Here is an 18,285-nt window from a genome sequence, read left to right on the forward strand (position 1 = left end):
GATGTGCGTAGGTTCCTCACCTCATACGTCTGTGTGAAGTGCACTTCCCCTTTTACACCTTTAGAGGGCAGTACGATTTCATAATTGCTCTATTTTACAAAGAGATGTGGCAGTGATTTCTATGATGTCAGGTCAGTGAAAAGCATAACAGCACATCTCAGAAAGGGTTAAGAGGTAAAAGTGCATGAAAGTAAAAGTAATTAATGAGGTAAATAAAAATGAAAAACAAATGAAGGTTCACTTTGATGATGCAGTGGTAGGCTACTAGAGGCAACAGTGGTCAACAGTGGTTTGTTGTGATGTGGTAATCATGTAATCTATCAGTGCAATCTATCTATAAAACCTACTCAATTCAGTCTTTGAACAACCAGATCAATGTCACATCACAAAAACAAATTCATTGTTTATTCAAACGGCTTCAGAGACTATGTCACACTCAGGGACTATGTGGTTATGTGTACTACAGCTTACAACACAGTAAGTATACTCATCTTTCAAATGTATTGCCAAACCTCCTTAGCAAAATTCATACTCTTTGCTAACCTCAGCAATGTACAGCTGAAATACAGGTATTGGTCTTTTTTTTTTTTTTTTTTTTTTTTTTAGGATCACACGAATTAACATGAGGATGGCAATATTTTACTTTATGAACAACTGATTAACCGAGGGATCACTACTTTTACGAGGCCCATTTGTTTTAGCTTGTTCACAATTGTCACTGAAAATGATGAAAATGACAAATTCACTCCACCACTCCAGTTATCAAGCTGTTAGTATAGTAAGCTACAGTATGTGAAATACTTGTGATCCAAATTCATGGTAATGACCCAGTCTTTCCTTTTCAGCGTCAGTGAACTGTGGCATGTTCAAGAGCAATTAATAGATCAGCATCCCCAATACATTTCCACTTCATGATTGCACTTAGGTATATGGAATAGTCTTTAATCATACCCTGATTTACATAATGCGAGAGCTCTCAACCATGTCTTACTTGAATTATGCAAATTATATGACTGCAAGGCACGGGGAATATGGTTTCTTTTTCTGGTGGTTGGCTGGAACCAGGTTGCACAAGTGATGGATTTTTTTTTTTTTTTTTTTTTTTTTTTTGTGTGACCTTGCTGTTTATGTTGAGCATGCTGTTGCAGTTGTTTGATGAACATGTTCAAGATAAAGTCAACCATGTGAAAACATAGCAGGTGTCTCTGCATGGAAATTATGTAAATAGATATGGGATTGATAACCCACCCCTTCCTCTTGCAGGCCAGAACTGTGCCACTGCACCTGAGTTTTCCCCTTTTTGTCATGCATATACACATGTAAGCATACAGGAGAACATTTGTATACAGCAGACATGCACACAAACTTCTAGTGACACAGATACACACAAAGGCACATGCACACACATACATAAACACACACTAAATGTCACTGGGACAACTTAAGGTGAAGCGGGTAGTGATAATGTAACTTTCAGCACGATAAATCTAGGTCAGACGGTCGTATGGAGTCCATGGAACAGGATGACCAGCATTATGGGTCAAATATAACATAGTTTTCATTTGGGTTTACGTAAAAGTCACAGCATGTTTGGATTACCAAAGTGTGCCTCCATATCAGGGCGCTGTCACCTTTCATCAGGGAAACACTGGCAACACATAGGTCAGCGGCAATCCACTGCTACCATATTCTATACTGAGACTGACCAGATAGCACAAGGTTATATTTGATGATGATGATGATGATGATGATGATGATGTCTCTTCAAAAAACATCAAGACATGTCAGCTTTTCCTAACCCTAAAACATTCTCATCTCCAGGAAGGTCTTATTGGTTTTCCTTGAACGCACGCCAACTTGAATAAAGGATCAAATTCTATAAATAAGTATCCAGCTTAAACAACAAAGACCTTGTCTAATTGCAGAGAGCAAAGTCTGAAAATGATCATTAAAATGTCAAGGACAGTAACTGCGAACGTGTCCTGCACTTGAGACAGCCTGTGTTATGCAACACAGTTTTCAGGATGTAACACATAAAGAAATAAAATACAAATGTGTGAAGAGGAAGAAACAGAACATGAGGCAGTGAAACTCTGAGCATGAGGGAGCCAGTGTTTGCATGCTGTTTGTGTATGCTGGTATGCATGTGTGAACATGTGTATGCGTGTGTGTGAGGGGAGGGAAAAGAGCATGAAGAAATGAGGTTCAGTGTTAAAACATGAAAGAGAGTGGTTCTGTCTGTCTAAGAGGGCTGCAGAGGAGAGGGATGCAGGTTGGACGAATGCTCCTGCCTTTTTGTCCTAGGTGCCCTTTTCAGATTGAAACACTGAGACAGAGTTTCTAAACAGGCATCCTGATCACCTGAGGAGCTACAAGCTAAAAGTGGCAGGTAACCAGTCTGGAAAGCTTTTATACCACAGTATTCTCTCTATATGTAGGCTAATCACCACTGGCACACATGCCATTTTTTCTCTTCAACATCTTATGTTGCTCAGCAGCAGGTATTTGAAACCATGCACATGAATGTTTTCATCCTCCTCATAAAATTCGTGACACATTCACCTCGTTTGGTCCAATCTGTGCAGAAAAAACAATGTCTGGAGCTCATTCAGATGAACAGCCAAAATTCCGAGGTGCTAAAAAACACTGAGAAGAAGAGAGAACTGTTTGAGAATGGAGACAATCTATTTTTACACCACTAACTGTATGAATGCCTTTGCTCTGAATATGGGGCAAAACTTTAAAAATAGCATGCAAACTATCAGGAAAGTGATCCTCAAAATGCATCTCCACTTTCAGCAACTTATTGAGGTTTCATCAGGCATTCTTAAGAGCCCACAGACCACAAAAAGACTTGAGCATTGACTCTTATTGATAGAGCAGTGCAACTTGTGGATGAAAGTGGAAATTTCAAATACTGAATACCAACGCTAAGCCTATAATTTTTGGACAGGATTGCATATTAATCTCAGTGAGAGGGAAGAAATGCAAGTATATTCCATTTTCCTCCCATGAAAGGGTATATAAATGCCACTATAGAAAACAAAAAATTCTTCCCCGCAGAGCATGGGAGCACCATGGCCCTGTGCTCTCATATTTATGTGAAAGTGCCCTTTTAAAGCTTATGGTTTTTATGGCATTTCTGCTTTATGAGACAGTTAACAGTCAAAAGCCACAGTAAAGAGGCAAGAGAGGGGATGCAACCAAGCAACAAAGTCAAATTTCAAAACCTCAATGCTGCATTTGCATGGAAGGCGCTTCAGCCAAGTGAGCCCCCAGGGCAAAGCAGAAACTGCCCTTTCAGAATATGTTGCCCCTGCCCCTTTTCAGAGTCCATGCGCATCACCGGTCCGCCTTATGCTTTTCAGGTCTCAGGATTTCGCCATTCAGAGTTAGATGCTGCACATTAGTAGCATTAAGAAAAAAAAAAACATGTGTGACTGACCTGTGTGACAGTAGTGCTCTGTGCAGCTCACCATGCTCCACTTCCTCTGCAAATGGCTGCCACTCTAGGATTCTCTGTTATACTTCAGATTGATGATGCCATCTGTCATCTATTTAGGGTTGGCAGGCAGCGCTCAGTCCTGTATGTGCAGCAGTCATCACACGCTACGTGTTATACAAACATATGTACACATAAAGTCACTATCATATGTTAAACAGAAAAAAAACATGTACACAGTAAACATGCATTCCCACATGGCTACATTTTACACATTCAATTTGCCTGCATAAATTCATTGATTATTACCCTAATGTAATAATTCACTCATATGCTGTATTGGTTTGTTTCCAAATGTAAAGCTATTCCTAATTTGGAGAAAGCAATGAGCAGTTTCCTACTGTGAATATTTTCATATATTTTGACCATTTCACCGTATCATATTTATCATTTGACCAAAATGACCTGTTGTTGAGGCTGCAACCTACTGTGAGCTTTTCGGGTCAAGAAACCCCACACAGGAATTTGTATAATCGGAGGAAGATGCAGCCCACACACCAAACAAATTCTATTATCAGCAAAAGTCACATGACAGATAAAGTACTTTTTAATTATTTCTGGTTTCACTGATTTTTAGTATGTTAAGTCTCACAAAAATTGTAACTTTGCATACAAAGGATGATCATTGATGATGGATAAATTCAGTATAAATGTGCAAAAAATATATACTGGGGATCCCTTTTCTCTTGCAGCTGTTAACAAAATAAGAATAAATTGCTTCTGGCCTGTAGCAAGAATGAGGTCATTATTACTACTAAGTAGGCAGCTTGATAACTGAGGAGGATGCATCCTATGTATTTCAATGGCTATTTGGCCAATAGGTGGGTATACTGTAAACAGCCAGGAAGGAGGTGGGCATACTCCATATAGACCTAGCTGTACACACTCTCCACTACACCCCTGGATGTGAGGCTCCTTGCACAGTCGTCTTCATCACATACAACATGGGCTACCATAGGAGTGAGCATGCAGACAAACTTGCTTGAACCCACATAAAATCAGTTTACCCATGCAGCTTTATGAGCTGGCATTAATCTTTATGATACAAATGTATAGCAGAGTAGGCCTGCATATCAGAGTGATGATGTTTTCGTGAAAAGAAATAATAAATGAATCCTCCCTGAATTGATTTCTGATACCGGGTGCGCTTTGCCATATCAGTGACTGACTTATCCGTCTGATTTGAGCATCACATCGCCACCCATTAGGCGTTGTGGTAAAATGGTACAGAATTCCTCGCATTAATTGAGTATCTGCAGCTTATCATCTGCCTGTTGCAAACGCAGGCATGCGGCTCGCCAGCCCAGAGACAGGAGCAGCAGCAGGATCTGGTGCGCTGCCCTCGGTGGGAGCGCCGCTCTCGCCCACAGCGCCGCGCTCATTGGTTGGCGCGACAATATAAAGTTCCGCAGTGCTTCTCTCATTTATGGGTCAGAGCCGCTGCCGCTGCCTGTCTGACCGCAGCCGCCGGCAGGAGAGCGCACACCAGCAGGATCCTCAAAGTTTTTGTCCCCTTCACATTCATTTTTTTGATAGCGCCTGTTCTCTTTATCCACATAATGAAGGAAAGAAGACTCACCCAGCCTTTTGTGGCGAGATGTAAACTAGTGCTGGTTGGGGACGTCCAATGCGGTAAAACCGCAATGTTACAAGTCTTGGCAAAGGATTGCTACCCAGAGGTATGCTATTTATAACATACAGCCTTGTCTGCATTAGATGTTTTCATATTTTTAATGAGAACAGTGTAAAAGATGGATGGTTTAATTTACAGGTTGTGATATTAAAATGCATTTCCCCCTAGTGAAAATGACCATAGGTTAGCACCACAACATTCCTATAGAGACTTATAGTCAGTGGTGCACAGTGGATAGTTTTTAATGATATTATCTCACTTAATGGTATTTTTCGTGGTATTCCTATGGTATCAGTATAATGTGTCTATAAATGCATACAGGATAGACATTGATTTTGAATTAGAGATTTAGAATTATGACATTTGAAAAGATGCATGATGTAAGTTACACAGAGGAGGATTTTAAAGCTGATGTTAGAATCAAGTGGCCTACATTTGTTGATCAAAACAAAATGCTAGAATTGCTTCATGTAAATCAGTGAGAAAAGCCACAGATGCTCCCTAAAAGCCATTCCCTTGTGTCTCTCTAGACTTACGTCCCCACTGTGTTTGAAAACTACACAGCCTGTCTGGAGCTTGATGACCAACGTGTTGAGCTCAGCCTTTGGGACACATCAGGTGAGGATCATACTCTGCGGTTTGGTTTACATGACCACAAAAAAGCTGACTTTTGTTGATTTAGGGTAAATGCTATGAAACGGTGAGCTGTGACCTTCTCTCCTCTCTGTCTTTGACTTGCTGCTCCTTTGAAATTCCCCTCAGGCTTTACTGACTGAGCTCTGTGCTTGAGTAATGAATGAAATAGCCAGTCTCAGTATAATTTAGGCTGATTTGTGAAACTTTTGTTTCCCATCCACCCTTCAGACAATACAGGGAGCCAGGGGTTGGTAAACAACTGTAAATTAGGGTTTATCTTGTCTATTGTCTCTCTGTCTTGTTTACCCTTGCTGAGACTCGGCGTTGCTGCCTGTTTACGCAGACACTATCTGTTGATCCTGTTTCAGAGCTGCTCAGCAGCTTTTCCCCAGTGTGAGCTGCTCCAGGCAAAGTGCCACAGGATTGAATGACACTGCTGAGTGACAACACAGTCTCCTCGCCTTTTTATGCTCGATTTTTTAAAGTTCAGGAAGATGGCACTTGGTAAATGTCTTCCTGAAGATCTTTTTGTTAATTGCCACATGCATTAGACAGATCAGGTTTAATTTATGCCAGTTCTCAGAGAGGCAGGCCTTGAGTGGAGTAGTGAATAGCAAGGCCGTCTTTCAGCCAGAGAACAAGGTCAGTCCCCTGTGACAGCAAATATCCACCCTGCTGAAGTGTCCTTGAGCTAGACACTGAATCCCTGTGAGCTACATAGCTGCTGCTGTAAAACGAACCATGACCTCTGACCTTCAGATGGAGAAGGGGAGGCAGTAAGAGAATTTCTTTCAGTTAGCAAATAGATCATCACAAAAACAAAAAAACAAAAATGCCATGGATCAAAAACTTTAAGAGCACCCAGTTTTTTTTTTAATGCAGAGTGTGTTACACAATGATAACATTAATTAAAAAAACACGCACATCAATAACTTCTAATCTAACAGTATAATTGTTATTGTGACTATCCAAGATTTCAGCTCTTTAGAAAAACGGAAATGCTCATTGAAATGTTGAATGGAAAGTGTGAAATGTATAATAAATTCCTCACAAAAAGGTCACATGTGAAACCCCATTTGTGAGATCAAAGCTCATGTGCTTTTGGACACTGAAATTTCCCGTTTGCTCCGTGAAAACAACATTTTGTCGAGCAAACCGTCTCCTTGTGTGTGAAAGTTGAACACGTGAAAAAACTGGCCACATGTAAAAACAAAATTTCTCCAAGAGGCACATGTGCTTTTAATTCACATGTAAGCTTTTTGCATGTGATTTTTGTTTTTGTATATCTTATCTCTGCCTGGACAAGCTTTTTTCTTTTTCAAGCATATATTTGAATTTGTTTGGCATGTTTTTGGCATTTGTAGTTGGCTGTATTTTGTATTTTGGCAAGAAGGAATAGATAAAATGATCATCAGGTCTTTAAAGAAATCTTGAGCTCCCCCTCAATACAGACCTCAAAGCTTCAAGATCCCTTGTTGAATATTCTCCCAATCGAAATCTCTTCAGCAAAAAGATATGGTAGTTTTTCTTCCAATCCTGAATATGTTTTATATATGCCAGAATCCTAAATATTTTTTTAAAGTTCCTTCATTCAGCACCTTCAAGCCCCCCAAAGATCCATTTGACTCAAAGTACTCCACCTCTTCACAACCACACTTTTTACGAAAGATTCATGGAAATAATATCTGGGAATATGTTGGGATTCTTAAATTCAGAGACACTTAAGTCACTTTATCTTATGTTCATAACCATCTATCTATGTGACACCCTGATTGGTGATTTTAATGCATTTTGCAAAAATAACTCAAATTAGGTCAGATGTCTTCAAATTGTGCCATGAGTTAAAAGGTCAGATGAATTGCGATGACCCACTGACATAATGACACCCTTTGCACATCTGGAAAATGATGTAAACAAGATCAATAAAAAAGCAATCAGCTACAGTAAGTAGGATGGATTCCTTTCATAACCACATTGGCATTCTGCTCAGAGGAAGTTGAGCAGCGCCAGTTGGCCGGCAGAGGGGTTGTTTCACAGGGGAAGGGGGTTGCCTCGGGTACGCAGGGGGTGGAAGTGTGTGTGTACGAGTGTGTTTGCGCTGTCTTTGTGTGTGTGGCTTACAGTAAGTGCGAACAGAAGGCACAAATGAGGGATACAGAGCAAAAGATATGCATGCCCTCCCCACCGCCTTATGGTGTGCGCTGCCTAAAAAAAAAAAAGCTATTGTGTAACTGAAACCACCACTGAACTTCTGTTGGTTTGTCTGTTTATCTTCCAGAGTTAAAACTTTCTGGACAGTCATCCTCCCCTGAGGAAACATTGCATAAGACGTATTTACATTTTCACTACACACACACACGCATACACACACACACACACATGCGCGCACACAGCTCTTATCAGTCTTCACTTTTCTTGCCATTCTCTCCATCGTAATTCATTGCAACATTTCCTCAGTCGTCCCAATCTGTCTGATTAAACTCTTCATGTTATGTCATCCTCCATTATTGGGGCCAGTCAGCTGTTACACTGTAGTTACAAAGACAAGATTTTGTGTCAAACGAGTCACACCTTCCTGCTGTATGTCCAGATGAGCCATGTGTGCCACAGACTTTATCACCATCTCACAGTTATAAGACCCAAAAGATTATTTTTACTCCTTACTTTGCATCTTTCATTAAGAAATAGACACTCTTATCTGTTGTCCGGTTAAAGAGGATTAGCCCCTCAGATCGCTTTCACTCCAGGATAGTGGGGCAGTTTCATTGGATAAGCCTGTGTTTCTCCACCTAACCATCAAGGTGGGTTTGTGCCTTCATGCATACATGCGTGTGTGTATGTGTGGGGGGTTTCTGCGTGTGGGTTAGTGTGTTTGTGTGTCCAGGCAGGGGCCTGGCCATGTGTAGGAGGTGGCAAGTGCTAGAAGTTGTGTCCTCTTAGATCTCCCTGCCTCCTCTTTCCCAAGTCTTACATCACCCTGGATAGTTGTGTGCCGGTGTGCATTTTGTCTCCTACTCAGAAAATAGGGGATTGATAGACGGTATTTATATGGCTAAATCTAGTTTGTAGATTTAAGTGAAAGTTTTGAACTCAGTGAATCAGCAGGGTTTTGTAATAGCACTGCTATTTGGTGGCAATAAATGACAGTCCCATTTGGAAAAAAATAATTTGCATTCCTGCCTCAGGAGCCTCTGCCAGCTACCTCAAGTCAACATGATTGTTTGATAGTTCCGGTAGAAGCCTGTGCAGTGTATCCTCTCCTGATATTATTATATCCGTATATTTTAGGCAAGGCAAGCCTCTGGTGCACATTTGGCCCCCAGAGGACAGGAGTAGGAAATTAAATCTTAGTGTTGGTGCGCGGTGAGTGATTAGGTAGCGGAGGGAAGACAATAGAGAGCGGACATCCTGTCAGTCTGTATTTAGCACTGGAGCCTTCCTGTGAGTGTAGAGGGGCTACACATAGCGGTGCGATTTATTGAAATGTAAGCAAAAATATGTTTCCTTCACACTGTTTTGCTGACAGTAATTAACTCTTTCATCACTGAGCTGTCATGTTTGTATGACAGCAGTCCTGGGTCACTCCTACTACATCATCATGTTTATTAGTGGCGTGTGGCATACATATACATATACATATACATATATATACACACACACATGTATATATTATTGTTAATCTGGTCAGTTTTGCTCCCAGATGTCAGCAGTGGTATCAGTGTTTTGCATTTTTCCATCACGTCTGATACAGAGCGCAAACACGAACTGAATAATCGTGGAAAGAGTTTCCTCCGTGTTAATCTGTCTAAGAAATCAGGTAGTTTGTTTGCGATGCGCCATGTGACTGGAGGAAGGAGGTGATCAGTGTGGAGTCGCTGTGTGTTGTGACTCAGTGTGTTAATTTGATTTATTGGAGAGAAAAAAAAATCCTCTCAGTGGGAAGGCAAGGAGCTTAGTGAAATGATTTGCTCTCTTATCGCCTGTGTGGGTGTGTGTGTGTGTGTTTGTGTTTGTGCTGTGTGCGTGTGAGGAGGATGATTGTGATACAGTGTTATAATAGAGTATCAGAGCTGGATTCAGACTCATGGCCTATCTGGATTGCTGCCGGAGTGTGCGCTGCATGGTTTCGCTCACATTCACTGGCTGAAAAACAGGAACCGCTGTACCAAAGCTTGTCCTCTTCTCTCTTGTCACAGTCGTCTTTGCCCTGATGTTTTTGCGTGTGTCATTTAATGTTCTGTGTTGTAAACTTACGCTGATCTGTGTCCCTTTAGGTTCTCCGTACTATGACAACGTCAGGCCGCTCTGCTACAGCGACTCAGACGCAGTGCTCCTCTGCTTTGACATCAGCCGGCCAGATATAGTAGACAGTGCGCTGAGGAAGGTACAGCCTGCCACAATGTAACATGACAGGCTGACAGCGACACAGCTGCACACCTCACTGCTTGTAGTTGGTAGTCTCCTTGATTATGCTTTAAAAGATCGGTTCACCCAGAATGCAAAAAAAAAAATATTAACCCTTAACCCTACAGTGCAGTCTATCCATCCAGATAGTGTCTGTGTGATTTGGTGAGGTTTTCAGTCTGTTGCCTGTCTCCCAGCACCTCAATACAAAGGAGCTGCAGGGCTTTTCTTTTTGTTCTTTTGCTTAAACCGTCAAAAATCCTCCTGTGAGAAACTCAACAGCAACAGCTCTTTCCAAAAAACAATGCCACAGATGCCCGACATAATCCACCGCCCAAGGTCAACACATCGGCAAACTGAAATCTATCCATCCCCAAGGATTAGGCATTTGGGGCGGATTGATACGGTTTGCGCTCAGGTGGTTTTCACAAGGAAATAGTGCCCAGCAAAACTCTTCTCCACTGAAGGCTGTGGGTTTTGTCAGGTGTGCATGTCATTGTTTTAGGAAAGAGCTGCTGCTTTTGAGTGTCTTACATGTATATGTTTGACGGTTTTTAGCTCCACAAAGAAAAAAACAGCCATTCAGCCCTGTTGTATAGGGGTGCTGAGACAGGGGAGATTGTCGCAGACTGGAAACCTTGCCAAAAATGTATAGATTGCACTGAAGGTTAGTGGGAAAATGTCTTGTTTTGCATTTTGGCTGAACTGCTTCTTTAATTATTCTGCCCTCCCTTTGATTCTCTTTTGTTCTCAACCCCTTTTTTTTTTCAACATTACCATTGAACATTATCTATCTTACATTTACAAGGGACATTTTACACTATGGCAGTGTGACGACAGCTGTCTGTGTGTTTTCCCTGCAGTGGAAAGCAGAGATCCTGGATTTCTGCCCCAGCACACGGATCCTGCTCATAGGCTGCAAAACAGACCTGCGCACGGACGTCTGCACGCTCATGGAGCTGTCCAATCAGAAGCAGACTCCCATCTCCCATGAACAGGTTTGTTCCCTTTACTCCCCTGTCCGTCTCCTGATCCATCTGTCTTCCATGCAGATATATATTTTACACACTGTATACTGTATACTATATGTTCAGTAGGGCTGCAGCTAATGATTAGTCACTGTCGATTAATCTGTTACAATAAAAAAATTAAAATAGTGCCCATCAAAAGTTACCACAGCCCAAATAAAGGACTTAAAATTGCTTCCTTAGTCTCATCAGCAGCCATAAAAATCTGATCATTTTACATTTATGATAAGAAACGCGAACAAATCCTATCATTTGTGAAGCTGTAGCCAGAAAATGTTGGCATATTTACTTGATAAACAAATTAAACAGTTGCTCCATCATCCATCCATTTTTTATTCTCAATAAGTCCTGATTGGGATTGAATCGGGACTTATTGAGGACAGGTTGCCAGTGCGAACACAACTACTTGATTATCAAAATTATAATTGATTATTCGGTGAATCTACAAACCATTTCAGTACTAATGTTCAGCTCTCCCATTCCAATGCAGGGCTCCACCTTGGCCAAGCAGCTGGGAGCGGAGGCTTACCTGGAGTGCTCGGCCTTCACGTCGGAGAAGAGCATCCACAGCGTGTTTCGCACCGCAGCGCTGGCCTGCATGAACAAGCTGCAGCCGGCCAGCAAGCCCAGCCCCGTGCGCCGCCTCTCCAAGAGACTCCTCCATCTGCCCAGCAAGACAGAGCTGCTCTCCTCCACCTTCAGCAAGGACAAGTCCAAGAGCTGCTCCATCATGTGAATGAAACGCATACTGCAAGGACAAGTTGAGCAGGGGAAAGAGAGGTGTAAGGGGGATTTCTGTTTTCTGTAGAGCCTCTCTCTCCTCTGCAGCATCCTCCCCAGCCGCCCTGACAGCCACTTCAAAAAGACCGCCACACTCCATATAAATTCGGCTATGATACCGGTCTTTTTGATCATTACTTGTTGGCAACACATAGTCCAGAGACAGAGTGAAAAATGTTTGATATTAAGTATATGCTTTTGTAAATTACCTGGCAGTTTAGGTTCAGATTAATCTTGCACACGTACAAAGAGAGCACAGCAGGCACTTTAAGATGCAGACCTGTGAGACGATGGGGTCTCCTATTCCTCACATATATGTTGCTGTGTGAAAGTGAGCTCATGTAAGGTCAGCACCCTCTCTTTGCCATGGAGAAAGTAGTTGTAAACATTTAAATTGATTGCATTATGCTGATGAAACCCATTTGAAATTCAGATGCCCGTGCCCTTTCCCATCCATCCCTCTTTCTCCGAGCATCTCCGAAGAGCGCGATATGGACTGAGTGATGGGATGAAGTGTCAAATCTGACAGCAAGCGAGAGCATTGGTATCCAGAGAAATGTAGCTTTGGGAATTTAAAACAGAGGTCCTGGAAGGAATTATTCCCCCATTGACCCTTCACAGTATTCCGTTTGGAAATTAAATCTGACAGCGGAGGAAAGGGTAGAGCAGGGAGGGATTTGGCGAGCAGAGTGCTCATTTGCAAAGGCAGTAGGAGGATGAACCGAGAGCACATCTGAAGGAGCGGAATGTGACTCAACGCTCACATGGGCCACAAACCGACTGGGGTGGACATGCTGTGACAAAAAAAAAAAAAAAAAGAAAAAGAAAAAGAAAAGACACAAAAACAAAAATCCAGAGCCATGTAGAGACTGTAAAGCATGTTTTTGTAAGACTCTGTTCCTTTATCCATCATCACATCAGTCTTAATTGCCTCATTAACACACTGTAAAGACATGTTTTTTTTTAGTGGTCTCAGACGATGTGATGCATCATCTGTTCCCTGCTATAAGAGCTGCTCACTGGATACCAGTTTTTAGTACTGAAAAAAGAAAATCATTGTTTTTTTTTTTGTGCATTTTACAAGATAAAAAAGGGAAGTCCACCTGGATAAAATGGTTTAAATATGCCAAAAACAGTTAGCACAAAATATTCCTCGGAGATACACAACAATTTAAAGAGAAATAACTTTTAATTGCAAAATTGAAAGTCAAGTTGGCCCGCTCATTAAGCCTAAACAAGCTCCCCAGTGCTGGGGGACAAGCTGAATTTTCAACGCTAACAATGTCACGTCCCATTCCAAGACGCCTGCATAGGTGCATTAACACGACATGTCCCCGGGCTGATGCTGGCCAGGAGGGACATGGCTGAATTTAAACATACAAACAGGCTGGTCCTGTTTGGGGAAAGATATTGGTCTTCTTTTTCTTTCTTCTTATGGCTTTAAAATGCTTTATGAATTTATATTTTAAGGTTTCCTCACAAGTATTCTTGACATCCTCCGTTTTTCTTTTTAAATAGCTTTTCTGGGTGTTTCTAATCGCTCGTGGTATGTCTTTTTTGCTGTTTTTGTAGTTGTTGATGTTGTTCTCGTATTCACTTTGAGTCTTCTGGCGTCGGGGGCTGTTGACAGCTCGGCTAATGGAGGACTTGATGATTTGTAGGTTTGCACAGAAGCCCAGAGTTCTTTGGACGTACAGAACACTGGAATTTAATGTGTTGCCTAGCAACAGTGTGAGCAGGGGCAGGCGTGAGCAGGGCTCCTGTCTCGCAGAGAGAGAGGGATGGCTCTCCGAGAGGGTGCCTCACCTTTTATTTGTAGCATTACACAGAAACCACAGCTAAGGTGATGGCTAGACATTTCAGGGAGCGGTGGGCTATTCACAATCTCTATGTGGGCTTGAGGACCTCACACCGGTAGCAGCCTCCGATGGGTTATTTGAAGCAACACACCATTTAAAAACACGTTTTTAAAGCTGTCTGGACCTCTGCAGTCATTAATTCATGTCTTAGTCCTAGTCGGAGCACCTGTTTGTGTGCAGCTCTATTCAAACAAGCTCCGTTTTGTTGAATATCCAGCCATCATTTCACCATTTCTACTCTTTTGCTTGTTTTTCTGCAGACAGACATGTGTCGTTGTACATATCCTTCCTATTGTAAATCTGTTTATTAGAACCCCCCCCCCCCCAAAAAAAAGAATGTTACTGACGCAAAATGAAATGTTTCTGTGAACTAGCCGGTAATGGCTTTAATTTATTGATTGAATTCTGTATTGGTTATTGTCATACGCTATTTTGTTCTCAAAACCTGGATTTGAATAAATATTTCTGAAGTTCTTTTTCCAGTGTAAGATTTTTTTTTTCTCTGTCAAACTGCATAAAGCTGTCTTAACATTACCTAGGCTTTCCATAGACCTATTTATCGCTGATGATAATATGGGGAAATAGACGTATGCAGTATATAATATATATCAGCACAACGGTGATTAAGTAATATCCAGCTGTTGTTTTGAAGGAAAAGTTGGCAGTAGATGAGCAAATCAAGCTACTCTCTCACTCTACTGTGATTAATTTCAGATACTTTGGATAAGATATTTGGTTTCTTGGCCAAATAAAAAAAAAAGTTTTATGTAAGATTCGTGATGAGTAACCAAACACATCATGCCCAAACACAGCTTCCTTTTTATCTTGGAGCAGGCTATGAATTAATGACTGGGGATGATTATGCCCCTGTGCCAAATAGTACCAGGAGGGCCACAAAACAGACAGAAAGCATGGCACACTGTAATTTACTCAATATCCAGTGTTCAATTTGGACATCTTTAGCAAACTAAAAACAGAACAAGTACAAGTACAAGCGTGAGAGATGTAATTAAGTGAACAAATCACACAAAAGTGGCCTGTTGCCAGAAGGACATAATTTATCCATTGAAGCACTGAGCCAATCAAATTCACATGGAACAGTCTAGTATCACTACAGTCTCACTACAGTTTCCAGAGGGGGCACATCTCCTCTATGTTATAATGCAGCTATAGGATGTAAAGTGTGTGAAAGGTGTCTGGGTATTGCTCTTTGTTGCAAATTGTGTCAGACAAAAGATTACAGGCTGTATCAAATGAGAGTCAAAGTATATGTAGGGAAATGAAGGAAATTCAAGGCTCCCTGGGAGAGGGCACGTCCAATTGCTTGATATCCAAATGGGTGTTTTGTCTTAAAAATTGTTATTGTCTTCTTTATCCACCAGTACAAGGGTGCTATAGTTCATTTCACACACTCGCGATAGACAAAGTTACTGATAACACATTGCTCTCTCACCGAAAAGCCAATGTAGTTGTTGTAAATTCTGGCATATTTACGTGGGTGTATCTCTCACACTAATGTTCATAAATATGCATTGTCACTATTAAATAAACCAATAAAATAAAATGAAATAAATCTGTAACTTTACAAAATTATATAAAGCAAACCATTTCTAGAAATGGGGGGGTTGGGTTCAAAATCAAATGGGTGTCTGGCTATCAAGCCAAAACTTTTTGTCCAGTCCTTTAGGATTGTGTGACCTACAATTAGATGATGATTGCAGCTACACAGTGTGGTGTCAAAACAAGCCTGTGGATGTTGTGCTGCTGGAGCGTGAACACAGCCTGAGGGATCAACTCTGCCCCACAAACAAACATACAAACACACATAAACACACACACACACACACACACACACACACATGCACCTATGCATGCTTTCCATGCACACACAACATACAGTATGTAGATAGTTTTGTAATTTTGCTGATATCCATTGGTGAAGTTAAAGGGTTGAATTTTTTGTTCAGCACTGTCCAGCTGAGCCTAGTATTTTTTCTCCGGAAATTCCTCACTGTCTCAAAAATGCCCAGCAAAAATAATAAAATCAGGCTTTTCACTCCTTCCCTCTGCTCTCGCATCTTCCTTCGCCGTTTCCTTTTCTCTTTTCCTTCTCCATCCCCCCCTCACCTCTCCTCCTGCTTAGCCTTTCACTCGGCTGATATCAGCCCTTATCAGGGTCTCCGTGGCTACATCCTGCTGTCACACTCTGTCCGCTGATGACTTGGATGGAGCAGCGGCTGAATGTTTGGCATGCCTGAGCTATCAGCCACAGGATACAGGAGTGACTCATGCCCTCCTTATCCTTCACTTTTATCCTTAAAAGAGACTGAGGCAGGAGGGGGGGCAGGCATATGCGGGGAGTCTGAGAGCCAAGAAATGGGCCGAGGTGGGAATACACTTCTTATCAGCAGATAAGTTTCATCACTTGTCTGCAGCGGCGATGATTTTCAACAGTGGAGAAGGGAATAGCGGTTTGATCATCTTTTGGATAAACTGGGCTGCTCGCCTGTCTGCTTACCACATCCCCCTGTCTTTTAATCTTTCTCTCTCACTCCAGTTTCCCTCTTTCTCTCACACATTTTCCAAAAGCTGGCCAGCAACCACTACATGTGTTAGTAAATCAGGAAAACCTCAAACGAAGGCAGACTGAGCCTGCCATCCAGGACTATTTGCTCCCAGGCATGTTTACAGTATATGTTATACAGTGGATGTTATGCTCAGGCTGCCTCTGCCCCTGAATGACACTATTAGCCTGCCAGTGTTGGTTTTTGGTGTGCATTAGGATTATATCAGGATCAATGCTCGGCTTTCTTCATGCTATATTGTACCTGACAAGAATGGGAGCCTGCACCGCTGATTTAGTAGTTATATTGGCACCATGTCCAGGATAATACAGCACTGTATTTTTCAATTTTGCAGGATCAGTCAATCACTTAAAATGGATTTCTTGAGCAGGCCATCAGTGACACATATGGTACTGACACAGCTGATGTAAAATAATGAACAGGTCAGTAGCAAGTGATCTGTGCAGTCTAGACAAAGGGCAATTTGTCCCTTCTCCCCCAGAGAGATAAGAAGGGCCTGCGGTGGAGGTAGTGAGCCTGGTGAGGTTTGGGCTGTGTGGGGGCAGAGGGGTACGAGCTACCGCCGAAAAGATGATTTAGGGAAGAGTTCTGCCCCAGCAGGCTGAAACCCTCTTGGGGAGTCAGAGAAAATGGGCGTTGTACAGCGTGGCTCATTACCAAATAAGCACATCATCTATCAGACATGGCAGTGCAGAAACACACACACACAAAAATCACACACACACACACACATAAACAGCCACACAACCTATCAGTGCTTCCAAGCACCAAAATGACAGGGTATAGGGAGCGAGGGGCTGATGGGAAGATGGGGTTTTGCAAAAGCTGCTGCCTGCTTCAAATGGATGCAAATGGAACACTCTGCAGACTGAGATATACATTACATTCACTGACATGTGTGTGCACGCTCGGCATGCACTCTCTCTCACACACACACACACACACATCCACCCTGATAGTGAGCTTTGTCACAGCTGCTCTGACAGCGTCATAACTCTCGCCTCTGGATGTAAAATGGGGTTGTATGTTGTTGGCTCAGCTGGGTGAGGAGAGCAGCGAGGAGCGACTCACTGTAGTGTCCCATAACGGCATCCCTATCCCCCCCAGCTCCATCTAGCATGCACGGCCACTGTGATGCTCTTATAGAGATTGCTTTGTTTTGTTTTAATATAATTTGTCCGCCTATGTCTGTTTTTACAACCACAGACATCAAGAGGCCTGTATATCTTTAAATTATATGCTTCCACCCATGTGCATTTACATTACATTTCTTTATTAGGGCCCGAGCACTGGAACAGTGCGAAGCCCTATTGTTATTGTAGTGTTTTTTTAGGGCCCGAGCACTGGAACAGTGCGAAGCCCTATTGTTATTGTAGTGTTTTTTTTTTTTTTTCTTCTTCTTTTTCTTTTTATTATTATTACGTCTAAATAACCCTTAATTTGACCCCCTAAACATGCTCCAAAACTCACCAAATTCGGCACGCAGGCCAGGTCTGGCGAAAAATTTGATAAAATGGACAAACGGACCCCCTAAGTGCAAAAATGGGCTCGGTAGCGCCACCTAGGCACACAAAGGCAGCCACTGCAGCCCACAGGAATGTGATAGAAACACCAAACCAACGCCGAAATGTAGGTCTCATCAAGCCCTACAAATCACGCGCTGACACCCCCCCTCTAAAACCAACAGGAAGTCCGCAATTTGCGTTGGAATGTTCACGTTCTCACCCAAAATTCCGCTTTGAACAAAATCGATCTCCTCCCAGGGCGTAAATGTCAGCGACTTGAAAATTGCACAGATGACAGAGGACACAGTGCTGAACAAAAGTTCTGAAGGATTTCATCATTACTCGATTAGTTT

General features: G+C 42.1%; 1 protein-coding gene across 1 annotated transcript; it reads left to right on the forward strand.

The window, feature by feature from the left end:
- The first annotated feature begins 4,945 nt into the window (after positions 1-4,945).
- On the forward strand, positions 4,946-14,318 carry LOC115362197 (rho-related GTP-binding protein Rho6-like). The gene is made up of 5 exons (XM_030056041.1): positions 4,946-5,181; positions 5,666-5,753; positions 10,046-10,155; positions 11,039-11,173; positions 11,694-14,318. The coding sequence occupies exons 1-5, from the start codon at positions 5,062-5,064 to the stop codon at positions 11,937-11,939; spliced, it is 699 nt and encodes a 232-aa protein (XP_029911901.1). The 5' UTR covers positions 4,946-5,061; the 3' UTR covers positions 11,940-14,318.
- The last annotated feature ends 3,967 nt before the right edge of the window (positions 14,319-18,285 follow it).

This window comes from Myripristis murdjan, chromosome 7 (genome assembly GCF_902150065.1).
Source record: "Myripristis murdjan chromosome 7, fMyrMur1.1, whole genome shotgun sequence".
Taxonomy (NCBI): domain Eukaryota; kingdom Metazoa; phylum Chordata; class Actinopteri; order Holocentriformes; family Holocentridae; genus Myripristis; species Myripristis murdjan.

Bases quoted from the DNA above. Each gene is read 5' to 3' on its own strand.
- LOC115362197 (XM_030056041.1), top strand. From the start codon at position 5,062: ATGAAGGAAAGAAGACTCACCCAGCCTTTTGTGGCGAGATGTAAACTA. The intron at 5,754-10,045 runs GTGAGGATCATA...GTGTCCCTTTAG, and splicing joins CAGCCTTTGGGACACATCAG to GTTCTCCGTACTATGACAAC. The intron at 11,174-11,693 runs GTTTGTTCCCTT...ATTCCAATGCAG, and splicing joins CTCCCATCTCCCATGAACAG to GGCTCCACCTTGGCCAAGCA.